The sequence below is a fragment of the Stegostoma tigrinum genome, chromosome 1 (genome assembly GCF_030684315.1).
Source record: "Stegostoma tigrinum isolate sSteTig4 chromosome 1, sSteTig4.hap1, whole genome shotgun sequence".
Classification (NCBI taxonomy): domain Eukaryota; kingdom Metazoa; phylum Chordata; class Chondrichthyes; order Orectolobiformes; family Stegostomatidae; genus Stegostoma; species Stegostoma tigrinum.
In genome coordinates, this window is record NC_081354.1 from 184,676,390 (window position 1) to 184,698,914 (window position 22,525).

Sequence of the window (22,525 nt, forward strand, 5' to 3'; positions counted from 1 at the left end):
TGAATGGCTTACTTCTACACCTGTAGGGATTGTATGATTCTAAATAGTCTAACAAGCCACTTAGTTCATTCAAGATGGCGGGTCAGAACACCATGAATTGGGATTGGACTAGTTAAGTGCTAGTTTTGCGAATGACCGCCACATTTTGCAAATGGTTTGAAAAATAAAAAGAAAATTCAAGCCATAGAACCACCACCTGTCAATTTAAATCAAGGCCCCATCTGCCTTATACCAGAAAACAGGGAATCTTCGTACAATGTCCTGATAACAAATCCCACCCAATACAGATCAATCGGTTCATCTGTTAGAGAGGGGGATTTGTGGTGCTTCACATGACTGTTGCCTTTTGCCGTAGACGCCTTTCACTAAATAAGGTGCCAGTCTGAGGCACTTTGGAGATCACAGTGTTCGAAGGGGCAATTCAGCTCACTGTGCAAATACCAGCTCTTTCCAAGAACTAGACAAATAGCTCATTCTCGCCTTCACCCAGGGCCCTGCGAATCTCTCCCTTTCAACCAGGGTGGACGCTGGGAAGTTGTTTCCGTTGGGCAGGGAGACTAGGACCCGTGGGCACAGCCTTAGAATTAGAGAGGGGGTAAATTTAAAACAGAAGTGAGGGGACATTTCTTCAGCCAGAGAGTGGCGAGCCTGTGGAATTCATTGCCACGAGCGCAGTGGAGCCCGGGACGTTAAATGTCTTCAAGGCGGAGATTGATAAATTCTTGATCTCAGAAGGAATCAAGGGCTACGGGGAGAGTGCAGGGAAGTGGAGTTGAAATGAACATCAGCCATGATTAAATGGCGGAGTGACCTCAATGGGCCAAATGGCCTTATTTCCACTCCTATGTCTTATGGTCTTAACTATGTATCCAAAGCCATACATCAACATTCCACCTTAAGCCCCAAAACATATTGTAGAGATGTTATACCACGTTTAAAATGGGATGTTGCAATTACTTAGACAAAAAAAAGTGTTCAGAGGTGCCGAGATATCCAAAGGGTAGGAAAGGCATCAATAACTCAAGCTAATTTATAGAATGGTTATTTTGCTCAAGTTATGGAGCTGTATACCATCATTAGTCAGCAACTTTGAGAGAAGAGGGCAGAAATTAGGAAGGAAAAGAAAAGAGAACAGCCTACAACACAGATCCATCCCCTTTAGGGAAGTGGTTACCATTAAACAAAATTAAACAAAACGGAGGAAACACAGTGGGCGGCTGGTGAAATCATACAGAATGAATACAACGAGACAAGCAGTCACTAGAGATGATAGAAACATAGAATTTGCATTCATATAGCCCCTATCCCAACTTGGATATGTCCAAGCACTTATCGAGTGGTCAATGTCGCAATGTAGGAAACATAGCAGAAAATTCACAGAAACAGTGAGACAGGAAAGCAGCACCCATCAGGGTGATCTCCGGGCTCTCCACTTCTTAGAAAGCAGGCCTGAACCATCCCCATCCACCACCACCCTCCTCCGCCTGGCTGAGCTCATCCTGACTTGGAACAACTTCTCCTTTTAACTCCTGAGCTTCTTCAGGTCAAAAGGGATGCCTACAGCAATTCCAGTTATACCCGACTCTTTGTTGGGCACTTGGAGTATTCCTTGTTGCAGTCCTTATCTGGCCCCCGCCCACTGGTTAACTTTTTGCTTCCAATCTCAGAAACACTCTCACCTTCACCTGGTCCATCGCCGACTCCTCCCTTCCATTTCTCACCAGTCGTTTCCATTTTCAGGGATAGACTGGCCACCAATATTCACTACAGACCCACCAACTCCCACAGTTACCTTGACAGTGCATCCTCACAACCTGCTTCCTGTAAGGACTCCTTCCCATTTCCCATCTCGGTCACATCTGTTCTGAAAATGCCACCTGCCATGGTGTGTGGGGCGTTCTCAGACACCTGGCTTTTGCCTCAACCGAAGATTCCCCACTACCCTGGTCGACAAGACTCTTGGGTCCGGCCCATCTCCCACATTCCTGTCCTCACCACTGAAAGGGTCAACTGGTCCTCAGTTTCCCCCTCCCAACCTCCGCATCCAAAGGAATGTAAGACACCACTTCTGTCACCTCCAATAGGATGCCATGACCAGACACACATTTTCCCTTCTCTGCCATCATTCCAACCAGCAATTCCCTCCAGGCCACTCCATCCACTCCTCTTCCAACGCCTCCACACACTCCCACGGTACCTTTCCATGAAACCATAGAAGGTGTAACACCTGCCCACTTACCTCCTCCCTCCTCACCAAGGCCCAAGACATAACCTCCAGGTGAAGCAGGGATTTATTTGTACTTCATTCAATTTAGTCTATTGTACTCAGTGTACACAATGTGGTCTCTTTGACATCAGGGGAGACAAACTGCAGACGGGGTTACTGCTTTGTAGAACATCTACTTTCAGTCTACAAAAGCGATCGCAAGCTTCCAGTTGCCTGCCACTTCAACACAGTGTTCCCTGGCCAACATCTGTTGGTCTGCTGCAGTTTTCCAGTTAGCATCAGCACAAGCTGCAAGAACAACATTTCATTTTCCACTTAAAGACCCTGCAGCCTATGGGATTCAAAATTGAGCTCAATATCTTTAGGGCCTGAATCCATCCTTCCATTTATTTTTTTTAAAACCCATCCCATACAAGGTCTTATCATCACATGGGCTGATTTTAGTGCAGTCACTCATGCTTATGTACTCCTAGGCCTATCATCAATATTATGGGCCAAATTTAGTACAGTTCATCCATTTTCAGCTACTCTTAGCTCTTATCAATTATTGAGCTTTCCTTCTGCTCTGACCTGCTATCTATTATCTCCTGGTTTACTTATCTTGCTGTGGAAAGGCTGCCAACATCAAAAACCCATCACACTCTAGTGATGCTCTCCTACAACCTCTTCCATCAGGCAGAAGATACAGAAGCTTGAGCATGCACAAGCAGGGTCAAGAATAGCTTCTTCCCTGCTGTTATTAGGCCGATGAATGGACACTAGCCTCAAATAATGCTGATCTTGTTAATGATGATCTTGCCTAGCACATGCCCTGTGCAACGTTACCTGTATGCCTCTGTCTAGTTGTTTTTCACCCTATGATCTGCATGTCCTTGCTTACTATGATCTGCCGGTGCAGCTCGCAAACAAAGTTTTTCACTATATTTCAGTACACGTGACAAGAATAAAAAAACTCTGGTCATATCTCGCTCTCTTGGGGGTCCATCCCCACCTCTCTTTCATCAACTGCACCCCACACCCCCCACTTTCTTCCCATAATTCAGATTTGCTGAGTTTCTCCAGCAAATTTAGTTTTTGTTTCAGACCTCCAGGATCCACAGTTCTTTGTTTTATGTTTTAATAAATGTTTGGTCACAAGCACCGATGCAAGCTTATGTTAATCCACTGTATATGCAAAACTAACTTTGAAACACCATACATGAAAAACAGAACTACGTTTTGAACGCAGAGCACAGGGCACCAAAAAGGTGTCACGTGCAGGAAATCATCAGCCGTGCTTGCAAATCTTAAGCACATCTTAACCAAATCTTGCAACAGCATAATTTACATAACTCATCATTTCCCTTTGTTAAACAGTCACTACATGCAGTATATACAACTTCCAAACTGCATGTGTCAGACAAAAAGAGCAATTTGTTGCTTATTTGCCTGGTCCTACCGCTTCCTTCAATAATTCAATACCCCTGTAGAACCATGGAATCTCACACTTTCCAAACGTACCAGTTTAGCAAACTTGAGGAAATGGAAAGCAAACAAAAAATGTGCATCCCAACACACGCAAAAAAACACCAAGTGTGCAGATTAAAGCAGCCTATTTGATTGGCATAGCATCATCATCAACATTCAGTCCCTCCATCACTAATGCTCAGCAGCAGTAGACTGCCCATGTACAGGATACATTGCAGAAATTCAAAAAAATCCATATAAGCACCTTCCAAACCCACTACCACTTCCATCTGGAAGGACAAGGGTATTAGAAACACGGTAACACCATCACCTGCACGCTCCCCACTAAGATGCTCATCATCCTGATTTGGAAATGTATTGCTGTTCCTTCACTGCCACTGGAATTCTCACCTGAGGGCATCGTGGGTCAACCTAGAGCACATGGACTGCAGCTGTTCACGAAGGAAGCTTCCCACTGCCTTCTTGCAAGCAATTAGGGATATGCAATAAATGGCAGTAAAGTGCCCATTCGACAAATTCAAATTCAAAAGCTGTAACATCCAATCCAGTGATAATGGGAACTGCAGATGCTGTGGAATCCAAGATAACAAAGTGTGGAGCTGGATGAACACAGCAGGCCGAGCAGCATCTCAGGAGCACAAAAGCTGATGTTTCGGGCCTAGACCCTTCATCAGAGAGGGGGATGGGGAGAGAGAACTGGAATAAATAGGGAGGGAGGGGGAGGCGGACCGAAGATGGAGAGAAAAGAAGATAGTTAGAGAGGAGAGTATAGGTGGGGAGGTAGGGAGGGAAGTCAGTCCAGGTAAGATGGACAGGTCAAGGAGGCAGGATGAGGTGGTAGGTAGGAAATGGAGGTGAGGCTTGAGGTGGGAGGAAGGGATGGGTGAGAGGAAGAACAGGTTAGGGAAGCAGAGACAGGCTGGGCTGGTTTTGGGATGCAGTGGGGGGAGGGGGAGATTTTGAAGCTGGTGAAGTCCACATTGATACCATTGGACTGCAGGGTTCCCAAGCGGAACATGAGTTGCTGTTCCTGCAAACTTCGGGTGGCATCATTGTGGCACTGCAGAAGGCCCATGATGGACATGCTGTCTGAAGAATGGGAGGGGGGAGTTAAAATGGTTCGCGACTGGGAGGTGCAGTTGTTTGTTGCGAACCGAGCAGAGGTGTTCTGCAAAGCGGTCCCCAAGCCTCCGCTTGATTTCCCCAAATGTAGAGAAAGCCACACCGGGTACAATGGATACAATATATCACATTGGCAGATGTGCAGGTGAACATCTGCTTGATCTGGAAAATCATCTCGGGGCCTGGGATAAGATGTGGGGGCAAGTGTAGCACTTCCTGCGGTTGCAGGGGAAGGTGCCAGGTGTGGTGAGGTCGGAGGGGATTGTGGAGCGGACAAGGGAGTCGCGGAGAGAGTGGTCTCTCAGGAAGGCAGACAAGGGTGGGGATGGAAAAATGGCTTGGGTGGTGGGATGGATTGTAGATGGCGGAAGTGTCAGAGGATGATGTGTTGTATCCGGAGGTTGGTGGGGTGGTGTGTGAGAACGAGGGGGATCCTCTTTGGGCGGTTGTGGCGGGGGCAGGGTGTGAGAGATGTGTTGCGGGAAATGCGGGAGACGCGGTCAAGGGCGTTCTCGACCACTGCAGGGGGAAAGTTGCGGTCCTGGAAGAACATGGACATCTGGGATGCGCGGGAGTGGAATGCCTCATCCTGGGAGCAGATGTGGTGGAGGCAGAGGAATTGGGAATAGGGGATGGAATTTTTGCAGGAGGGTGGGTGGGAGGAGGTGTATTCTAGGTAGCTGTGGGAGTCAGTGTGCTTGAAATGGACATCAGTTGCTAGCTGGTTACCCGAGATGGAGACTGAGGGGTCCAGGAAGGTGAGGGATGTGTTGGAGATGGCCCAGGTTAACTTGGAGGTTGGGGTGGAAGGTGTTGGTGAAGAGGATGAACTGTTCGAGCTCCTCTGGGGAGCAAGAGGCAGCGCCGATACAGTCATCAATGTAACGGAGGAAGAGGTGGGGTTTGGGACCTGTGTAGGTGCAGAAGCAGGATTGTTCCATGTAACCTACAAAGAGGCAGGCATAGCTTGGGCCCATGCAGGTACCCATGGCCACCCCCTTGTCTGTAGGAAGTGGGAGGAATCGAAAGAGAATCCAATCCAGTACCTTCCTAGAACTCTTCACCTCCTTCCACCTCCAAATGCATCTGAGCCTGAGGGGCAGGTCCAAATTATGCAGTGTTTTCTTTCTTTTAATGGGCTCAAGCAATAATAAACTAGCTAGGCAAAGCAAATTCTATATAAAAACCAAAAATCACCCACTGAAACAGAAATTGCTGGAACAACTCAGCAGATCTGGTAGCATCTGTGCAGAGAAATCAGAGCAAACGTTCTGGTTTTTCAGTCAGAGATATACAGCACAGAAAGGACCCTTTGAACCAACTTGGTCATGCTGACCGGGTATTCGAAATAAATCTAGTCGCATTTGCAAGCATTCGGCCAATATCCCTCTAAACCCTTCCTGTTCATATACCCAGCCAGATGCCTTTTAAATGTTGTAATTGTACCAGCCTCCACCACTTCCTCTGGCAGCTCATTCCACAAACACACGCCAACCTTTAGGTCCCTTTTATATCTTTCCCATCTCACCTTAAGCCTACGCCCTCTAGTTTTGGACTTCTCTGACCCAGGGAAAAAGACATTGCCTATTTACCGTAACCACGTCCCTAATGATTTTATAAAACCTCCATAAAAGTCGCCCCTCGGCCCCCGATGCTCCAGGAAAAATAGCCCCAACCTATTCAGCCTCTCCCTATAGCTAAACCCTTCCAACCCTGGCAACATGCTTGTAAATCTTTTCTGAATACTTTCTCGTTTCACAACATCCTTCCTATAGCAGGGAGAACAGAATTGCATGCAATACTGCGAAAGAGGCTAAACCAATGTCCTATACAGCCACAACGTGATATCTCAGCTCCTATACTCAATGTACTGACCAATACAGGCAAGCATACTAAACATCATCTTCACTATCTTATCCCCCCGCAGCTCCATGTTCAAGGAACTATGAACCTGCACTCCAAGGTCTCTATGTTTAGCAACACTCCCAAGGACCTTACAATTAAGTGTATAAGTCCTGCCCTGATTTGCCGTCCAAAATGTAGCACCTCGCGTTTATCTAAATTAAACACCATCTGCTACTCCTCAGCTCATTGGCTTACCTGATCAAGATCGCATTGTACACTGAGGTAACCTCCTTCGCTGCCCACTACACCTCCAGTTTTGGTGTCATGAACAAAGGAAAAAGTGCTGACAAGAACTGGCCCTTCAGCCCTCCAAGCCTGTGCTGACCATGCCTTAATTAATCTAAAAATAAACCTGCCATTTTTGATTCCAGCCCCACCACTTTTCTCTGCAACCACAGGAAGTGCTACAACCGCCCCAGCCCAGGCCCCAAGAAGATTTTCCACATCAGACAGATGTTCACCTGCACATCTGTTAATGCGATATACTGTATCCGCTGTACCTGTTATGGCTTCCTCTACATCGGGGAAACCAGGCGGAGGCTTGGGGACCGTTTTGCGGAACACCTACGCTCAGTTTGCAACAAACAACTGCACCTCACAGTCGGGAACCATTTCAACTCCCCCCTTCCCCCACACTCCACCAGCACTCCCCGCCTCACTCACACACACGCGCACACACACACACACCCCCCCTCAGACGACATGTCCATCCTGGGACTCCTACATTTCCACAATGACACCACCCAAAGATGCAGGAAGAGCATCTCATATTCTGCTTGGGAACCCTACAGCCCAATGGTATCAATGTGGACTTCACATTCCAAAATCTCCCCTCTCCTGACCGCATCCCAAAACCAGCCCAGCTTGTCCCCGCCTCCCTAACCATTCCTCCCACCTCAAGCCCCACCCCCAAATCCTACCCACTAACCTCAACCCACCTCCTTGACCTGTCTGTCCTCCCTGGACTGACCTATCCCCTCCCTAACTCCCCACCTACATTCACCTTCACTGGCTCCATCCCTCCCTCTTTGACCTGTTTATCTCCTCTCCCACTCCCCTCCCCCATTTCTGAAGAAGGCTCTTGACCCAAAACGTCAACCTTCCTGCTCCTCTGAAGCTGCTTGGCCTGCCATGTTCATCCAGCTTCACACCGTGTTATCTCAGATTCTACAGCATCGGCAGTTCCTACCATTCTCTCAAACCCAGAAGCCTCTGATTTAGAGTCGAGTTGAGCAACAAGTAAATCAGTACCCTCATTGCTCCGTTGGTAGCATTCCCTCTGGAGTCAGAAAGTTGTGGATTGAAGTCCCACTCTTGAATCTTGACCCCATAATCCGCAGTGGTACTTCATTGAGGGAGTTCTGCATTCTATCATACAAGAAATCAAACTGAGGCCCAAATGTTCTCTCATGGACAGAGAAGGGGGCAGCCTCCCCTGGTGTCCTGGGCCATTTTGTTTTTCCTTGAACCATCACTGGAACAGATTATCTGGCTATTTTTACACTTCTGTTTGTGTGACCTTGGCTTGCTAATTGGCTGCCACATTTTCTACATTGGAAAAGTGACAACAGCTCATATTTAGAAAGTTAGAGTATTTGGGGATGTTCCAAGATTATGAAAGGCACTAAATAAAGGCAAGGACTTTCGCCTACCATTAATAAAGCAGGTTGAGTTATATGGGAACTGTGGTTCAACCCTGATGAGTAAATAGTTAGGTTGGAATTCTTCAGGATGTAGTATTAATTTGAGTCAGAGAGGCATTGCTGAACAGAGACGAGAGGCATGAGGCGAGGAGCTGTAAAACAATTCCAAGACTTTCTCACCTTGGCAAATTCTTGATGACTGTTTCATTTTTTTTTAAGCACTCATTACAAAATGTTGCAGATAGCTCAGAGTAACGTAAATCACATCAAAGAGCGGGAAGACACAGTGGAATTGGCTCCAGTTGGTTCCAGACAAATAGTCTGGGAGTATAGGTTTTTCAGAAAAGAGACCTGGGGCCAACAGTATGCCGCAAGGATCGGTGTTGGATCCACTGCTTTTTGCCATTTATCACAGAACACTTACAGGGCGGAGACAGGTTTTTCAGCCCAATAAGTCCACATTGACCCTCTGAAGAGCATCCCACCCAGTCCCATCCCCAACCCCCTACACTTCTCCAGTAACCCTGCATCTCCCATGGCTAACACATCTAATCTATAGTTCCCTGAACACTACAGGCAATTAGCATGGCCAATTTAGCCTAGCCTGCGCATCTTTGGACTGTGGGAGGAAACCAGAACACCCAGTAGAAACCCACGCAGACACGGGGAGAACGTGCAAACTCCACACAGACAGTCGCCAGAGGGTGGAATTGAACCTGGGTCCTAACTACCGAGTCACCGTGCTGCCTGACTTGAGTACGAATACGGGAGGAATGGTTAGTAAGTTTACAAATAACACTAAAACTGATGGACAGTCAAAAAGGCTATCTCTGACTTCAACAGGACCTTGATCAGATGGGCTGAAGAGTGGCAGATTGAGTTTAATTTAGATAAATGTGAGGTGTTGCATTTTCATAAGGCAAATCAGGGCAGAAGATATATACTTAATGGTAGGGGCCTGTGGAGTGTTGCTGAACAAAAAGACCTTGGAGTGCAGTTTCACAGTTTCTTGAAGGCAAATTCACAGGTAGATAGGGTAATGAAGAAGGTATTTGATAGACTTGCCATTACACTGTCAGTACACCGAGTATAGGAGTTGGGAGGTCATGTTCAGTACTAACAGTACATTGCAGTATTCCAAAAGTGGCCGAACCATTCAATTCTGGCCTCTCTGCTAATAGGAAGGATGTTGAAACTTGCAATGGTTAGATGATTTGAGCTATAGGGAGAGGGTGAATCGACTGGTGGAACACCGGAGGCTGAGGGACTACCTTATAAACCTCAATAAGGTCATGAGGTGCATGGATGGGGTGGATAAACAAAATCTTTTTCCCAGGGTAGTTGAGTCCAAAACTAGAGGGCAAAGCTTTAAAGGAGAGATGGGAATGATATAAAAAGGGGCCTAAGAACTGAAATTTTGTACCAGAGGGTGGTGCGTGTATGGAATGACCTACCAGAGGAAGTGGTGGAGGCCGGTACAATTACAACATTTAAAAAGCATCTGGATGGGGACATGAATAGGAAGGGTTTAGAGGGAAATGGGCCAAATGCTGACAAGCGGGACTAGATTTATTTAGAGTATCTGGTCGGCATGGATGAGTTTAACTGAAGGGTCGGTTTCCACGCTGTACATCTGTATTACTCCAAGACCAGCTAACCTAAGTTGGAGTTGTTACAATCAGCCTTCAGACTCGTGGACTAATTTAAAGAAAAAGAGAGGGGTGGAGTTATCCTGAAATGCCACTTTCACCATTCCAACCGCAGTGGTCCAAGGAAATTCTCTAACATCTCACAACAGCTGATGGTGATTAATAGCCAACTCCCAAAATCAAACTTGAAAAGAAGGGAATGAGGAAAGCTATTCAAATCACTAACTAGTGACCATTCTGAAAATGCACATGAATTACAAAAGATATTGTTGTACTGCAAGGGCCCTACTTGTTTAACAGCCACAGATCCAATCCCACAAACAAGACTGAGATAATGGGAACTGCAGATGCTGGAGAATCTGAGATAACAAAGTGTGAAGCTGGATGAACACAGCAGGCTAAGCAGCATCTCAGGAGCACAAAAGCTGACGTTTCAGGCCTAGACCCTTCATCAGAAAAACAAAAAAAAGTGACCACATAAAACACCCCTTCCCCACCCCCGCCCCAAATACCTCCCAAGTCAGTACATTATCATAAAGGTCCAACTGGTGTACTTTGGGGAAGGAAAGGTGCTATTCTGAGCCAGTCTGGGCCTAGATGGGATTCAGAACCACACCACTACGCTGGGACTCTGATCAGACTTCAGGAACAGAGTGTCGAAAGACCCTCCTCAGTGATTCACAAGGTCAGCCCCCACCCCCGCAACCACTGTCCGCGAGACGAGGCTCACACATTAAACACCCACCTTTGCCAGCAGCAACCACATCTGAAGGACAGCGGCCACGAACCTACCACTTCCCCTCCCAGTAACCCCACAACATACCCACAACCCCCATTCCCCAGACCTGAGGGGCAAATCACAAACATGCTTTCCAACTGTTCTGCAGAGCAGAGATAACAGTCTGCAAAGAAAATGTTTAATACACCTAACTAACCTTAATCCACCCTGAACTGAGCACCAAAACATATTCGGACGTTTTAGTGTCTAGTGGATTAGTAATTATAGCACAAGAAAAAAAACTAAATTCCGAACATTTCTCCACAAATCAGTTCTGGAAACACCTGCTCTTCTTACCCTCAGCTCAAAACCTCCCGTCAAACACTCCAGATGTATATAATAAAGGGAGGGAAAAGGCTCACAAATAATACATTAAAATCTGTCATAAAGTGTCATAAAAAGTAAACAGACACAGATCGACACGTTCCGCCGATCTGCTTTTAAACGTAACAGCGCTCCCACCAGTCGAGGTTCCCGTGACTTCATATTTGTCCCAAGTAACAAATTCATTTGTGACTGAAATCGACTGAGTTGAAATGCCAAATCAACGAGTATCAGTTGGAGCCCCTACCTTGCCGAACTTGGGGAGCAAGACATGCAACTGTCCCTCTTTGATGGCTTTGTCCATCTTCCAGTCTCGTCTCTCTCTCTGATAATAAAACCTTACTGTGAAGTATTCCGAAGTTTCTCCTCCAAACTTCCGCGCATTTGGCTACTTCCGCATCGTTAGGCCAGTTAAAGTATCCACTTTCGACCTAGTTTGTTGAACCACTTTTTAAACTGGGGTTCGTGGCTGGTTTCAATACCTTCTCTTCCTCTCGGTCTGCTCCTGCTCCTGCTCCAGCTCCAGCCCTATCTCTCTCTCTCTCTCTCTCTGCACTGCAAGGCTTGTTTGAAACTAACCCACTGGGCGGGGCTGTCTCCTCCCACTACGCTCCCGTCTGTTTCAAAATAACAGTCTTGCCTTTCCCATTTGAACGCGATTAATGTAATTTTTTTATAGGTAGATGGCCCACAATGTTCAGCCACACCGAAGGGGAGGTTAGAAATGTTAAGATATCTGGTTTCAACACTCCAAATTTGATCTGGAATGAACTATTTGAAGGAAAGCAGATTAACAAAACGAAATGGGTTAAATATTTGAAAAACAGAATTCGAAACAGCACGGGGAGAGGGGTAGGACTAGTTTGGTATCATAAGGTCAGCACTAGAACAATGGACCGAATGTCCTCATCTTTTTAGGCGCTTTGATACTAAGAACTGGGAGTTAAGAACCCAGAGATTACAAGGTGTAAACTGGATGAACACAGCAGACCAAGCAGCATCAGAGGAGCAGGAAGGCTAACATTTCAGGCCCAAGATAGCCTTCCTGCCCCTCTGATGCTGCTTGGCTGGCTGTGTTCATCCAGCTCTGGTGGAGAATGATGTGGATAAATGTGTGGTAATCCACATTGGCAGCAAAAATGGGAAGGCAGATTATTATCTGATTGCTGATAGGGCAGGAAAGGGAGAGCGGCAACAAAACTTGGCTTTATGCTGGCCTTCATAGCAAGTTGTTTCAAGTACAGTAGCAGGGATGTCTTACTGCAATTGTACAAGACCTTGGTGAGACCACACCTTATCTGTGGAAGGATGTTCTGACAATGGAGGGAATGCAAAAAAAATTTACCAGACTGATTCCTGGGACATCAGGACTGATGTAAAAAGAGAGACTGGATTAGTGAGGATTATATTCAATGGAATTCAAAAGAATTAGTTGGGAGGGGGAGTTCTCATAGACACCTACGAAATTCTGATAGGACTAGATGGGATAAACACAAGGATATTCTGGATCAGTGATAATGGGAACTGCAGATGCTGGAGAATCCAAGACAACAAAATGTGAGGCTGGATGAACACAGCAGGCCCAGCAGCATCTCAGGAGCACAAAAGCTGACGTTTCGGGCCTAGACCCATGTCAGCTTTTGTGTTCCTGAGATGCCACAGGATATCCTGGATGCCTGGTGAATCCAGAACGTGGGGCCACAGTCTAATAATAGAGGGTAGACCATTTAGGACTGAGATGAGGAGAAATGTCTTCACCCACAGAGTGGTGAGTCTGTGGAATTCACTGTCACAGAAAGATATTAAGGCAAATCATTGAATGTTTTCAAGGAGTTAGAGTTATAGGAGCTTTAGTTCTTAGAGCTGGAGGGGTTAAAGGGTAGTGGGGGAGAAATAAGAAAGAGAGGCATGAGTTGGATGATCAGCCATGATCGCATTGAATGGTGGAGCAAGCTCAAAGGGCCAAATGGCCTACTCCTGCTCCTATTTTTGATGTTTCTATATTTCCATTCCAGTAATAGACTTGTGGTTCAGAATTAGCACCCCCAAGCCAAACTGTTCCACTACAGCGACTGCACTAGCAGTTAGCATAAACATGTCCTGGCCACAAAATATTTGACAGATCTTATTTGGCCAATTGCCAGCACTCCTGTCTATTTTTGTTCATCAGCAAATTGATCGAAGGTGTCAACAGTGTGTTATCAAATAACACTTGCACACCACTATCCAGCTCATCAATGCTCAGTTTGATTTCCTTTCACCAAAGACACTTAGCTGCAGACCTTATCGCTGTGCAGCTTTGAACAAAATGGCTGAATTCAAGAAGCAAAGTGAGCTGAGAGCATCTGCCCTTAATATGAAGTCAGTGTTTAACAAAAGCATCTCGTCAAGGAGCCCAAGCAGAGCAGAAGTCAATACTGAGTCGAGGGAATCTCTCCACTGATTGGGCTCCTAGCACAAAGGAAGATAGTTTGAAGGTCAAACATCTCAGTCTCACAATGCCACTGCAGGAGCTTCTTAGGGTAGTGTCTTAGACCCGAACATCTTCAGCTGATTCATCAATGACCTTTTATCTATCATAAGGTCAAAAATGTGGACATTTGCCAATGATCGCACAATGTTTAGCACCATTTGCTGATCCTCAGATACAGATGTGATCAGTGCCTGCAGTTAACATGTTATGGAAAACATTCAGGCTTAGAATCACATAACCCCACAGTGTGGAAACAGGCCATTCAGCCCATCAAGTCCACACCAACCTTCCAAAGAGCATCCCACCCAGATCCAGACCCCGTACCCTACTCTGTAACCCTGCATTATCCATGGCTAATCAATCTAACCTGCACATCCCTGGACACGATGCACAATTTAGCATGGCCAATCCACCTAAACCTGCACATCTCTGCACTGTGGGAGAAAACCTGAGCACCCAGCAGAAAAGGGGAGAATGTACAAGCTCCACACAGACAGTCACCTGAGGGTGTGTCTGTGGTGCTGTGAGGCAGCAGTGCTAACCACTGAGCTACCATACAGCTTAAACGGCTAAGTGGCAACTTATGTGCCTGAGAGTAGCCATCTCCAATAAGAGAGAACCTAACCATTTCATCTTGGCTCCCATTGGCATCATCATCACTGAATCCCATACCATCAATATCCTGCGGATTACCACTAATCAGGAACTACACTAGCCACAGAGATATTACAGCTACAAGAGACTGGAATTCTAGAAATAACTCATCACTCTAACTCTCCAAAGCCTGCTCATCACGTGAGTTGATTTGATTTATTTATTGTCTTAGAGGCATATACATTGCACAGGCCGTGTGTTGGGTGAGACAGATGTTAGCAAGATCAACGTTATTTGATGCTAGAGAGTCCATTCAACAGTCTGGTAATAGCTAGGAAGAAGCTGTTCCTGAACCTGCACGTGTGTGTGTTCAACCTTCTGTATCTTCTGCCTGACAAAAGAGATTGCAGGAGGTCATTGCTGGGGTGTGATGGGTCTTTGATGATGTTGGCCGCCTTTCCACAGCATCGAGCCACATAAGTGGATTCCAAGGATGGAAGGTTGGCTTCTCTGATGGTCCGGGCTGCGCACATCACCTTCTATAGTTTCTTAGGGTCCTGGGCAGAGCAGTTGCCGTACCAGGCCAAAATGCACCCAGATAGTATGCTTTCAATGGTGCATCTGTAGAAGTTGGTGATGGACCTTATGGACATGCCAAATTTCCTGCGCCGTCTGAGGAAGAAGAGACGTTGTTGTGCCTTCTTGACCATCACATCAACATGGGAAGGCCAGGACAGGCTGTCGGTTATTGTCACTTCTAGGAACTTGACACTGTGCATCCTCTCAACATCAGCTCCGTTGGCGTACATGCGAGTATGTTCTCCTCCTTTCTTTCTGAAGTCAATGATCTGTTCTTTAGTTTTGCTGACATTGAGAGAGAGCTTGTTCTCACTGCACCATGCCACTGATCCCTTATCTGCTTCCTGTACACTGACTCATCATTGTTATATATCTGTCCTACCATGGTGGGGTTGTCAGCAAACTTATAGATAGCATTCATTCAGAATTTGGCAGCACAGTTGTGTGTGTACAGCGAGTGCAGTGGGGGGCTGAGGATGCATCTTCGGGGGCTCCAGTGTTGAGTGTTATTGTGGAGGGGGTACAGTTACCTACCCTCACTGATTGCGGCCTATGGGTCAGAAAGCTGAGGATCCAGTTGCAGAGGGCGGAGCCAAGACCAAGGTCTCGGAGGTTTGAGATCAGTTTGGAGGGGATAATGGTATTGAGGTTGGAGCTGTAGTTGATGAGCAGGAGTCTGGCATAGGTGTCCTAGTTGTCCAGGTGTTCTGGGGTAAGTGCAGGGCTAGGGAAATGGTATCTGCTGTGGACCTGTTGTGTTGGTAGGCAAATTGTGGGGGATGAAGGCAGACTGGGAGACTGGAGTTGATGTGGGCCATGACCAGCCTCTGGAAGCACTTCATGATTATTGAAGTCAGATCGACTCGGTGGTAGTCATTAAGACACACTGTATGTGTTTTCATTGGTACTGGGATGATGGTGGTCCTCTTGAAGCAGCTGGCGACTTCAGTTTGTAGGAGGGAGAGGTTGAAGATGTTGGTGAATACCTCCATCAGTTGGCCTGCACAGGATTTACGTGCTCACCTACTTGCAAGGCAAAGTCAGGAATGTGATGGAATAAATTTCACTTGCCTAAATGCCTACAGTTCCAACAACACTCAGATGTTTCACACTGGATAGGATGGAAAACAATACTGCATCTTGGTAGAGATAGTCGGAACTGCCAATGCTGGAGTCTGAGATAACAAGATGTCGAGCTGGATGAACACAGCAGGCCAGGCAGCATCAGAGGAGCAGGAAAGCTGACATTTCGGGTCTGGACCCTTCTTCAGAAATGGGAGAAGCAAAGGGGGCTCTGAAATAAATAGAGAGAGGGGGAGGTGATGATAGAAGATGGATAGAGGGGCAGATAGGTGGAGAGAAGACGGACAGGTCAAGGAAGCGAGGATGACGCCAGTACAGGTGAGTGTAGGTAGGGAGTTGTGATGGGTGTTGATCTGTGAGGAGGGAGGGGTGGGTAGGTCGGGGGAGAAGATGGACAGGCCAAGGAGGTGGGGATAATGCTTGTAGATAGAAAGTGGGGGTGGGGTTTGGTCAGTGAGGTAGGATGAGTGAATAGGTGGGAGAGAAGATGAACAGGTCAAGGAGGTGGGGACGAGATGGGACTGGTCTTTGGATGACATCGGGGGCAGGGAGACTTTGAAGCTTGTAAGGTCCACATTGAGACCATTGGCCTGCAGGGTTCCAAGGCGGAATATGAGGTGGTGTTCCTCCAGCCTTCGGGTGGCATCGTTGTGGAGGACGTCCAGAATGGACATGTCGTCCAAGGAGTGGGAGTGGAAGTTGAAGTGTTTCGCAACTGGGAGGTGTTGTTTGTCATGAACCGAATGCAGGTGTTCCACAAAGCGGTCTCCGAGCCTCCACTTGGTTTCCCAAATGTACAGGAGGCCACATTGGGAACAGCAGATTCAATATACCACATTAGCAGAGGTGCAGGTGAGCATCTGTTTAACATGGAAGGTTTTTTTGGGGCCTGGGATGGAGGTGAGGGGAGAGGCGTAGGAGCCGGTCTAGCATCCACCTGGTGGTTTTAGGAGTTCCCCCAACTCACTGTTCCAAATCTAGCCAAAAGCCATTGATGTTGTTTACCTGGACTTCAACCCATCATCTTCAAGACCCATAATCCTCCAAGAGCTTTGTGTTCCGATAATTTTGATCTCTTGTGCACCCCATCCTTTTTGACTCACAATGGATGATGGTGATGTATTGGATCTGGTGCAAGAAACATTGTAGATTTTGAACTGGCAAAGGTACACACTCATATGAAGGATTTCCAGTTTTATAGTGACTGACATGGCATGCTGATTGAGACTTACTTGAAAATCTCTAGTAAATTAGTCAGATAGGATTTCCATTTCATTGTCCAAATGTGCGGTTATTACTTTCTTCGTAATTGATGTTACTGGGACTGGAGAGTTTGAGTTATAAGGAGAGGCTGGATAACCTGGGATTTTTTTCACTGTGGCATAGGAGGTTGATGGGTGACGTTATAGAGGTTTATAAAACCATGGGAGGCATGGATAAGGTGAATGGACAAGGTTTTTTCCCTAGGCTTGGGGAATGCAAAATTAGAGGTCACAACTTTAAGGTGAGAGGAGAAAAATTTAAGAAATCGCAAGGGACAACGTTTTCAGACTGAGAGTGTTTTGTATGTGGAATGAGCTGCCTGAGAAAGTCATAGACGCATGTAGAGTTACAACAGTTAAAGACAGATGCATGAATAGGAAAGATTTAAAAGTATTTGGATGAAATGCAGGCAAATGGGATGGGTTTAGTTTGGGAAACTGTTGGACAAAACTGGCTGTTTCTGTGCTCCAGGACTCCATAACTTAGAACATTCCACAGCATTTTACAGCCAACAAATAATAGTTGTTGTGTAGCCACTGTTGCAACATGGGATTGAAAGCACTCAGGTTGTACAGCAAGCTCCCACAAATAATTACCGTGTTATTTATGTTGAACGAAGGATAAATAGTGCCAATATTGCCTCTACCAAATACAAGGATGGAGGCACCACTTGCCAGTTCCCCTCCAAGCCACTCACCATCCTGACTTTGACATATAGCGCCGTTCCTTCACTGTCATTGTCAAAAACCCAGAACTCCCTGTACAATATTGTGGGTCAACCTACAACCCAAAGCAATTCACGAAGGCTGCTCCCCACTGCCTTCTGTAGGGCAATTCAGGATGGGCAATAAATGCTGACCTCGCTAGTGCTGCTCACTTCCCATTAATAACGTCTTAAAAATGAGCACCAGTGAGAAATTGTCTTTTGTCCAAAAAGTACCATGGAACGTCTGACATTCACCTAAAAAGAAACTAATGAGACCTCCACTCATTCCGTAAAGGCAACATCTTAGTTCAGCACTTCCTCGGGACTGGTGCTGGGAGCATCAGCTTACATTTTGTGCAGATGAATAATAGTTGCTTAGAAAGGAAGCCAGTTTCTTTATCAATTTTTCGTCTAAATTATCTTCAAGGTTCTTGACATTGCATATTTGTGTTCTTGCTGATGCAAAGCATTGAAGGAGAAAAGCAGATAAACAGAATTCAGAACATGGCCTGGATTATGTGGTCAAATCTGTGTATAATGACTCAATCCCCAAATTTGTGATTTGCAGATAGCAACATACAAACTTACAGGGATAAATGGTATGGAGAAAAAGCGGGAATCGGGGACTGAGTTGAATGATAAGCCATGATCATAGTGAATGGTGGAATAGGCTTCAAGAGCTGAATGGCCTACTTCTGCTCCTACATTTTACATTTCTATATTTTTATAGATCATAAGAAAAATGAAATTTACTTTGCAGGAGTGATGGAAGACACATACTATATTAACAGGGAATATTCACCACAAAACTCATGCAAAAAATATTTTAAGTTGAATCTGTTAAGATGTAGTAAAGTTTTCAAATTCTGGAGGAGACAGAATAGAATGTATTGCGAGTGAAATCATTCTACTATTAAACACAGTGAAACAAAAGTGTGTATGAACTTGCCACTTGGAAATAACAAAAGTAGGGCAAGTTTAGAGAATAGGTGATTGTGGGGGGTGCGGGGTGTGGTAGGGGGTTTTGGAGAAGGGAGGGTAAAGCAAAGTGGAAATGTCTTCAATGTTAATTCAAATGAAAAGGGGCTCTTATGTTAAAATTGGTACTGCAGTGAAGAGAGTTTAACAATTACAGGACCAGGAATACAGACCTGAAGTTGGACCCCACAGACTATTCAAATGAACACAAACAATGGATTAGATTTTAGATTTAAGTTTTATTGTCACATGTACTCAGTACAGAAGTACAGGAATATAGCGAAAAGTGTCTAATGTCACCACACAGCACCATAGAACATAGAACATAGAACAGTACAGCACAGAACAGGCCCTTCAGCCCACAATGTTGTGCCGACCATTGATCCTCATGTATGCACCCTCAAATTTCTGTGACCATATACATATCCAGCAGTCTCTTAAATGACCCCAATGACCCATCTTAGATACAAAGGTAATGGGTACAAAATCCTTGGGTAGAAAGTAGTAAAAGAAACAAAGTTAAAAAGTTAAACATTACAGACACTCATCGAATAAGTAGAAAAATAAATAAATGAGGTAATAGTTAACATTAAAGTACTTCTTAATATAGACAAGAAAAATAAAGGAATCAAGTTAAAAGTTCAAGATAACAAAGTGTAGAGCTGGATGAACACAGCAGGCCAAGCAGCATCTCAGGAGCACAAAAGCTGACGTTTCGGGCCTAGATCTCTGATGAAGGGTCTGGCCCGAAACGTCAGCTTTTGTGCTCCTGAGATGCTGCTTAGCCTGGTGTGTTCATCCAGCTCCACACTTTGTTATCTTGGATTCTCCAGCATCTGCAGTTCCCATTATCACTGATACAAGTTAAAAGTTCAACAGTTTTTGATAAGTGCTTGCTTGGGACCCAATCTCCTTTGCTTAGCTCACTCTCTAAGAGACCTCAGCTGCCCGTGTTTGCCACCACAGCAAATGCTCGCTCTTCCCGTGTCAGGCTGAAATGATCGGTGCCACTGCTGCTGAAGTTGTCCTCTCTGATCTCCTCCTGCTGCCTCCAGAACGTGCCCAGGCAGGACCCGCTCGCAGAATCCGATCACCAGGTAGGTACTGGGACCTGCACTCACCGCCGGCTCCCTCAAACGCCCGGCCAAGAGACTGCCATGGGCCACTGAGACACCATCATGGACAGCCAAAAGACTCCCAGTCCGAGCCAAGAGATCACTGCAGGCTGCTGATAGACCACCATGAGCCACCGAAGACTCCCAGTGCTATGTGGAGAGGATGCCTCTGGAATCAGCACCAAGGCTGGGAGAAGAAAGGGCAAGGTACAGGATGCCTCAGTGGTTAGCACTGCTGCCTCACAGCTCTAGGGATCTCGGTTCGATTCCACCCTCAGGTGACTGTCTGTATGGTGTTTGCACATAATCTGAGTGGGTTTCCTCCCACACTCCAAAGATATGCAGGCTAGGTGGATTGGCCATGCTAAATTACCCATAGTGAAAAGGGGGAGGGGATGGGTCTGGTTGGGATGCTCTTCAGAGGGTTGGTGTTTGTTGGGCCAAAGAACCTGTTTCCACACTGTAGGGATTCATTGAATAAAAGGAAACACAAAGGATAAAGAGAGAAACCAAAAGAGAAAGAAGCAGATGAGCTCTGACTGAAGTTCTGATGCCATCTTGAATTTACATAGAGCTTATTAAAAAAAAGCCCAACTTTCAAACAGTATAGGCATTAGAATGTCTTGTTTCTTTAAATTCAAGCAGAGCACAATTTAACTTCAATTCACCCAAGGGATATGGGCATTTCAGGCTAGGGCAGCATTTATTGCCCATCGCTGTTTTGCCCAGAGCACAGTTAACAGTCATTCACAGTGCGGTGAGTCTGGGGTCACATGTAGGCCAGATGAGGTAAAGATGTATTCTTTTTCAGAAAATTGACAATGGTTTCATTGACACCATAAAACCCTTCATTCCAATTACTTATTGGATTCAAATTCTACCATCTGTTAAGGCAGGATTTGAACCCAGGTCCGTAAAACCATAAGACATAGGAGTGGAAGTAAGGCCATTTGGCCCATCGAGTCCACGCCGCCATTTAATCATGGCTCATGGGCATTTTAACTCCACTTCCCTGCACTCTCCCCGTGGCCCTTGATCCCTTGTGAGATCAAGAATTTGTCGATCTCTGCCTTGAAGGCATCTAACATCCCGGCCTCCACTGCACTCCGTGGCAATGAATTCCACAAGCCCACCACTCTCTGGCTGAAGAAATGTCTCCTCATTTCCGTTTTAAATTTACCCCCTCTAATTCTAAGGCTGTGCCCACGGGTCCTAGTCTCCCCGCCTAACGGAAACAACTTCCTAGCGTCCACCCTTTCTAAGCCATACATTATCTTGTAAGTTTCTATTAGATCTCTCCTCAACTTTCTAAACGCTAATGAATACAATCCCAGGATCCTTAGCCACTCATCATACGTTAGACCTACCATTCCAGGGATCATCCGTGTGAATCCCTGCTGGACACGCTCCAGGTCTGCAGAAGTTAGCTGAGTTACAGGATTAATAGCCTAGCAATAATATCATCAGGCCATTGCCTTCACTTAAATTTCAAATTATCCATGTCATTCAGGGTTTGGGGGTGCAGTGTTTAGGTCTTCCTCAGCAGTTTTACAGCTAATCCCTCAACATGGTTTCAGGGATTTCACTTTCTAACCCAAATATGCAGTGAGTAACCTAAAACTTGCTCCACCCTCCCTATTAGCTCCCCCCACCTCACTGACAAAACGATTGGCTGTTATCAGGGACGTGTGGATTGTAACATCTTCCTAGGCTGAGGTACTGAAACAGGTCATACAGTTTTTCCTCACTCGCTTGTATTTGTGGATGGATACCTTCAGTTAGAGGGAGAGACTTGAGAAACTGAAACTGTTCTCAGATTCTTACAGCAGCAAAGGTTAAAAGATGATTTAATGGAGGATATGAAAGGCTATGATGGGACAAACACAGAAAATCTTTCTAGACCTTGGAGTGCAGGTACGTAGTTCCTTGAAAGTGGAGTTGCAGATAGACAGGGTAGCAATGAAGGCATTTGGTATCCTTTACTCATTAACAGGATGAGGGCATTGCTGACCAGGCAGCATTCATTGCCCATCCCAAACTGCCCAGAGAGCAGTTAAGAGCCAACCACATTGCTGTGGGTCTGGAGTCATATGTAGGCCAGTCCAGGTAAAGATGGCAGTTTCCATCCCTAAAGGACATTAGTGAACCAGATGGGTTTTTCCTGACAATCAGTAATGGATTCATGGTCATCATTAGATTCTTAAGTCCAGATATGTTTATTGAATTCAAATTCCACCTGCCATGGCAGGATTCAAACCTGGGTCCTTGGAATGTTATCTGGGTCTCTAGATTAACTGTCCATCAATAATACCACTAAACCATCGCCTTCCCTGTATGTTTCTAGCCTTTATTGGTCAGGCTATTGAGTACAGGTCTCAAACTCCAGCATCAGCAGTTCTTACCATCTCTGAATGAGTTATAACCTCACTGCAAAGCCTCTTCTTGGGATGCATACCTTGAAGAAGTTACCCTCCTCCCTCTGGAAAGACCTCAGCAGGTATTTCAGAGCCCACTTCCCCTCTCCCATTTCTGCAGAAGAGTCCAGACCCAAAATGTTGGCTTTCCTGCTCTTCTAATGCTGCCTGGCCTGCTGTGTTCCTCCAGCTCCAACACTGTTAT

The 22,525-nt window shown here is 45.9% G+C and overlaps 1 protein-coding gene across 3 annotated transcripts in view; it reads right to left on the bottom strand.

The window, feature by feature from the left end:
* dok1b (docking protein 1b) overlaps positions 1 to 11,624 on the bottom strand; it is a 68,905-nt gene extending 57,281 nt beyond the window's left edge. The window contains exon 1 of one of the 3 annotated variants that reach the window (XM_048539388.2): positions 11,363 to 11,624. In XM_048539388.2, the coding sequence (XP_048395345.1) occupies positions 11,363 to 11,419 (57 nt within the window). In that variant the 5' untranslated portion in view covers positions 11,420 to 11,624. Of the gene's footprint in view, positions 1 to 10,758; positions 10,807 to 11,253; positions 11,301 to 11,362 lie in introns of those variants that run through there. The other 2 variants (XM_059650548.1, XM_048539396.2) reach the window with 2 other exon arrangements.
* Between the last annotated feature and the right edge of the window lie 10,901 nt (positions 11,625 to 22,525).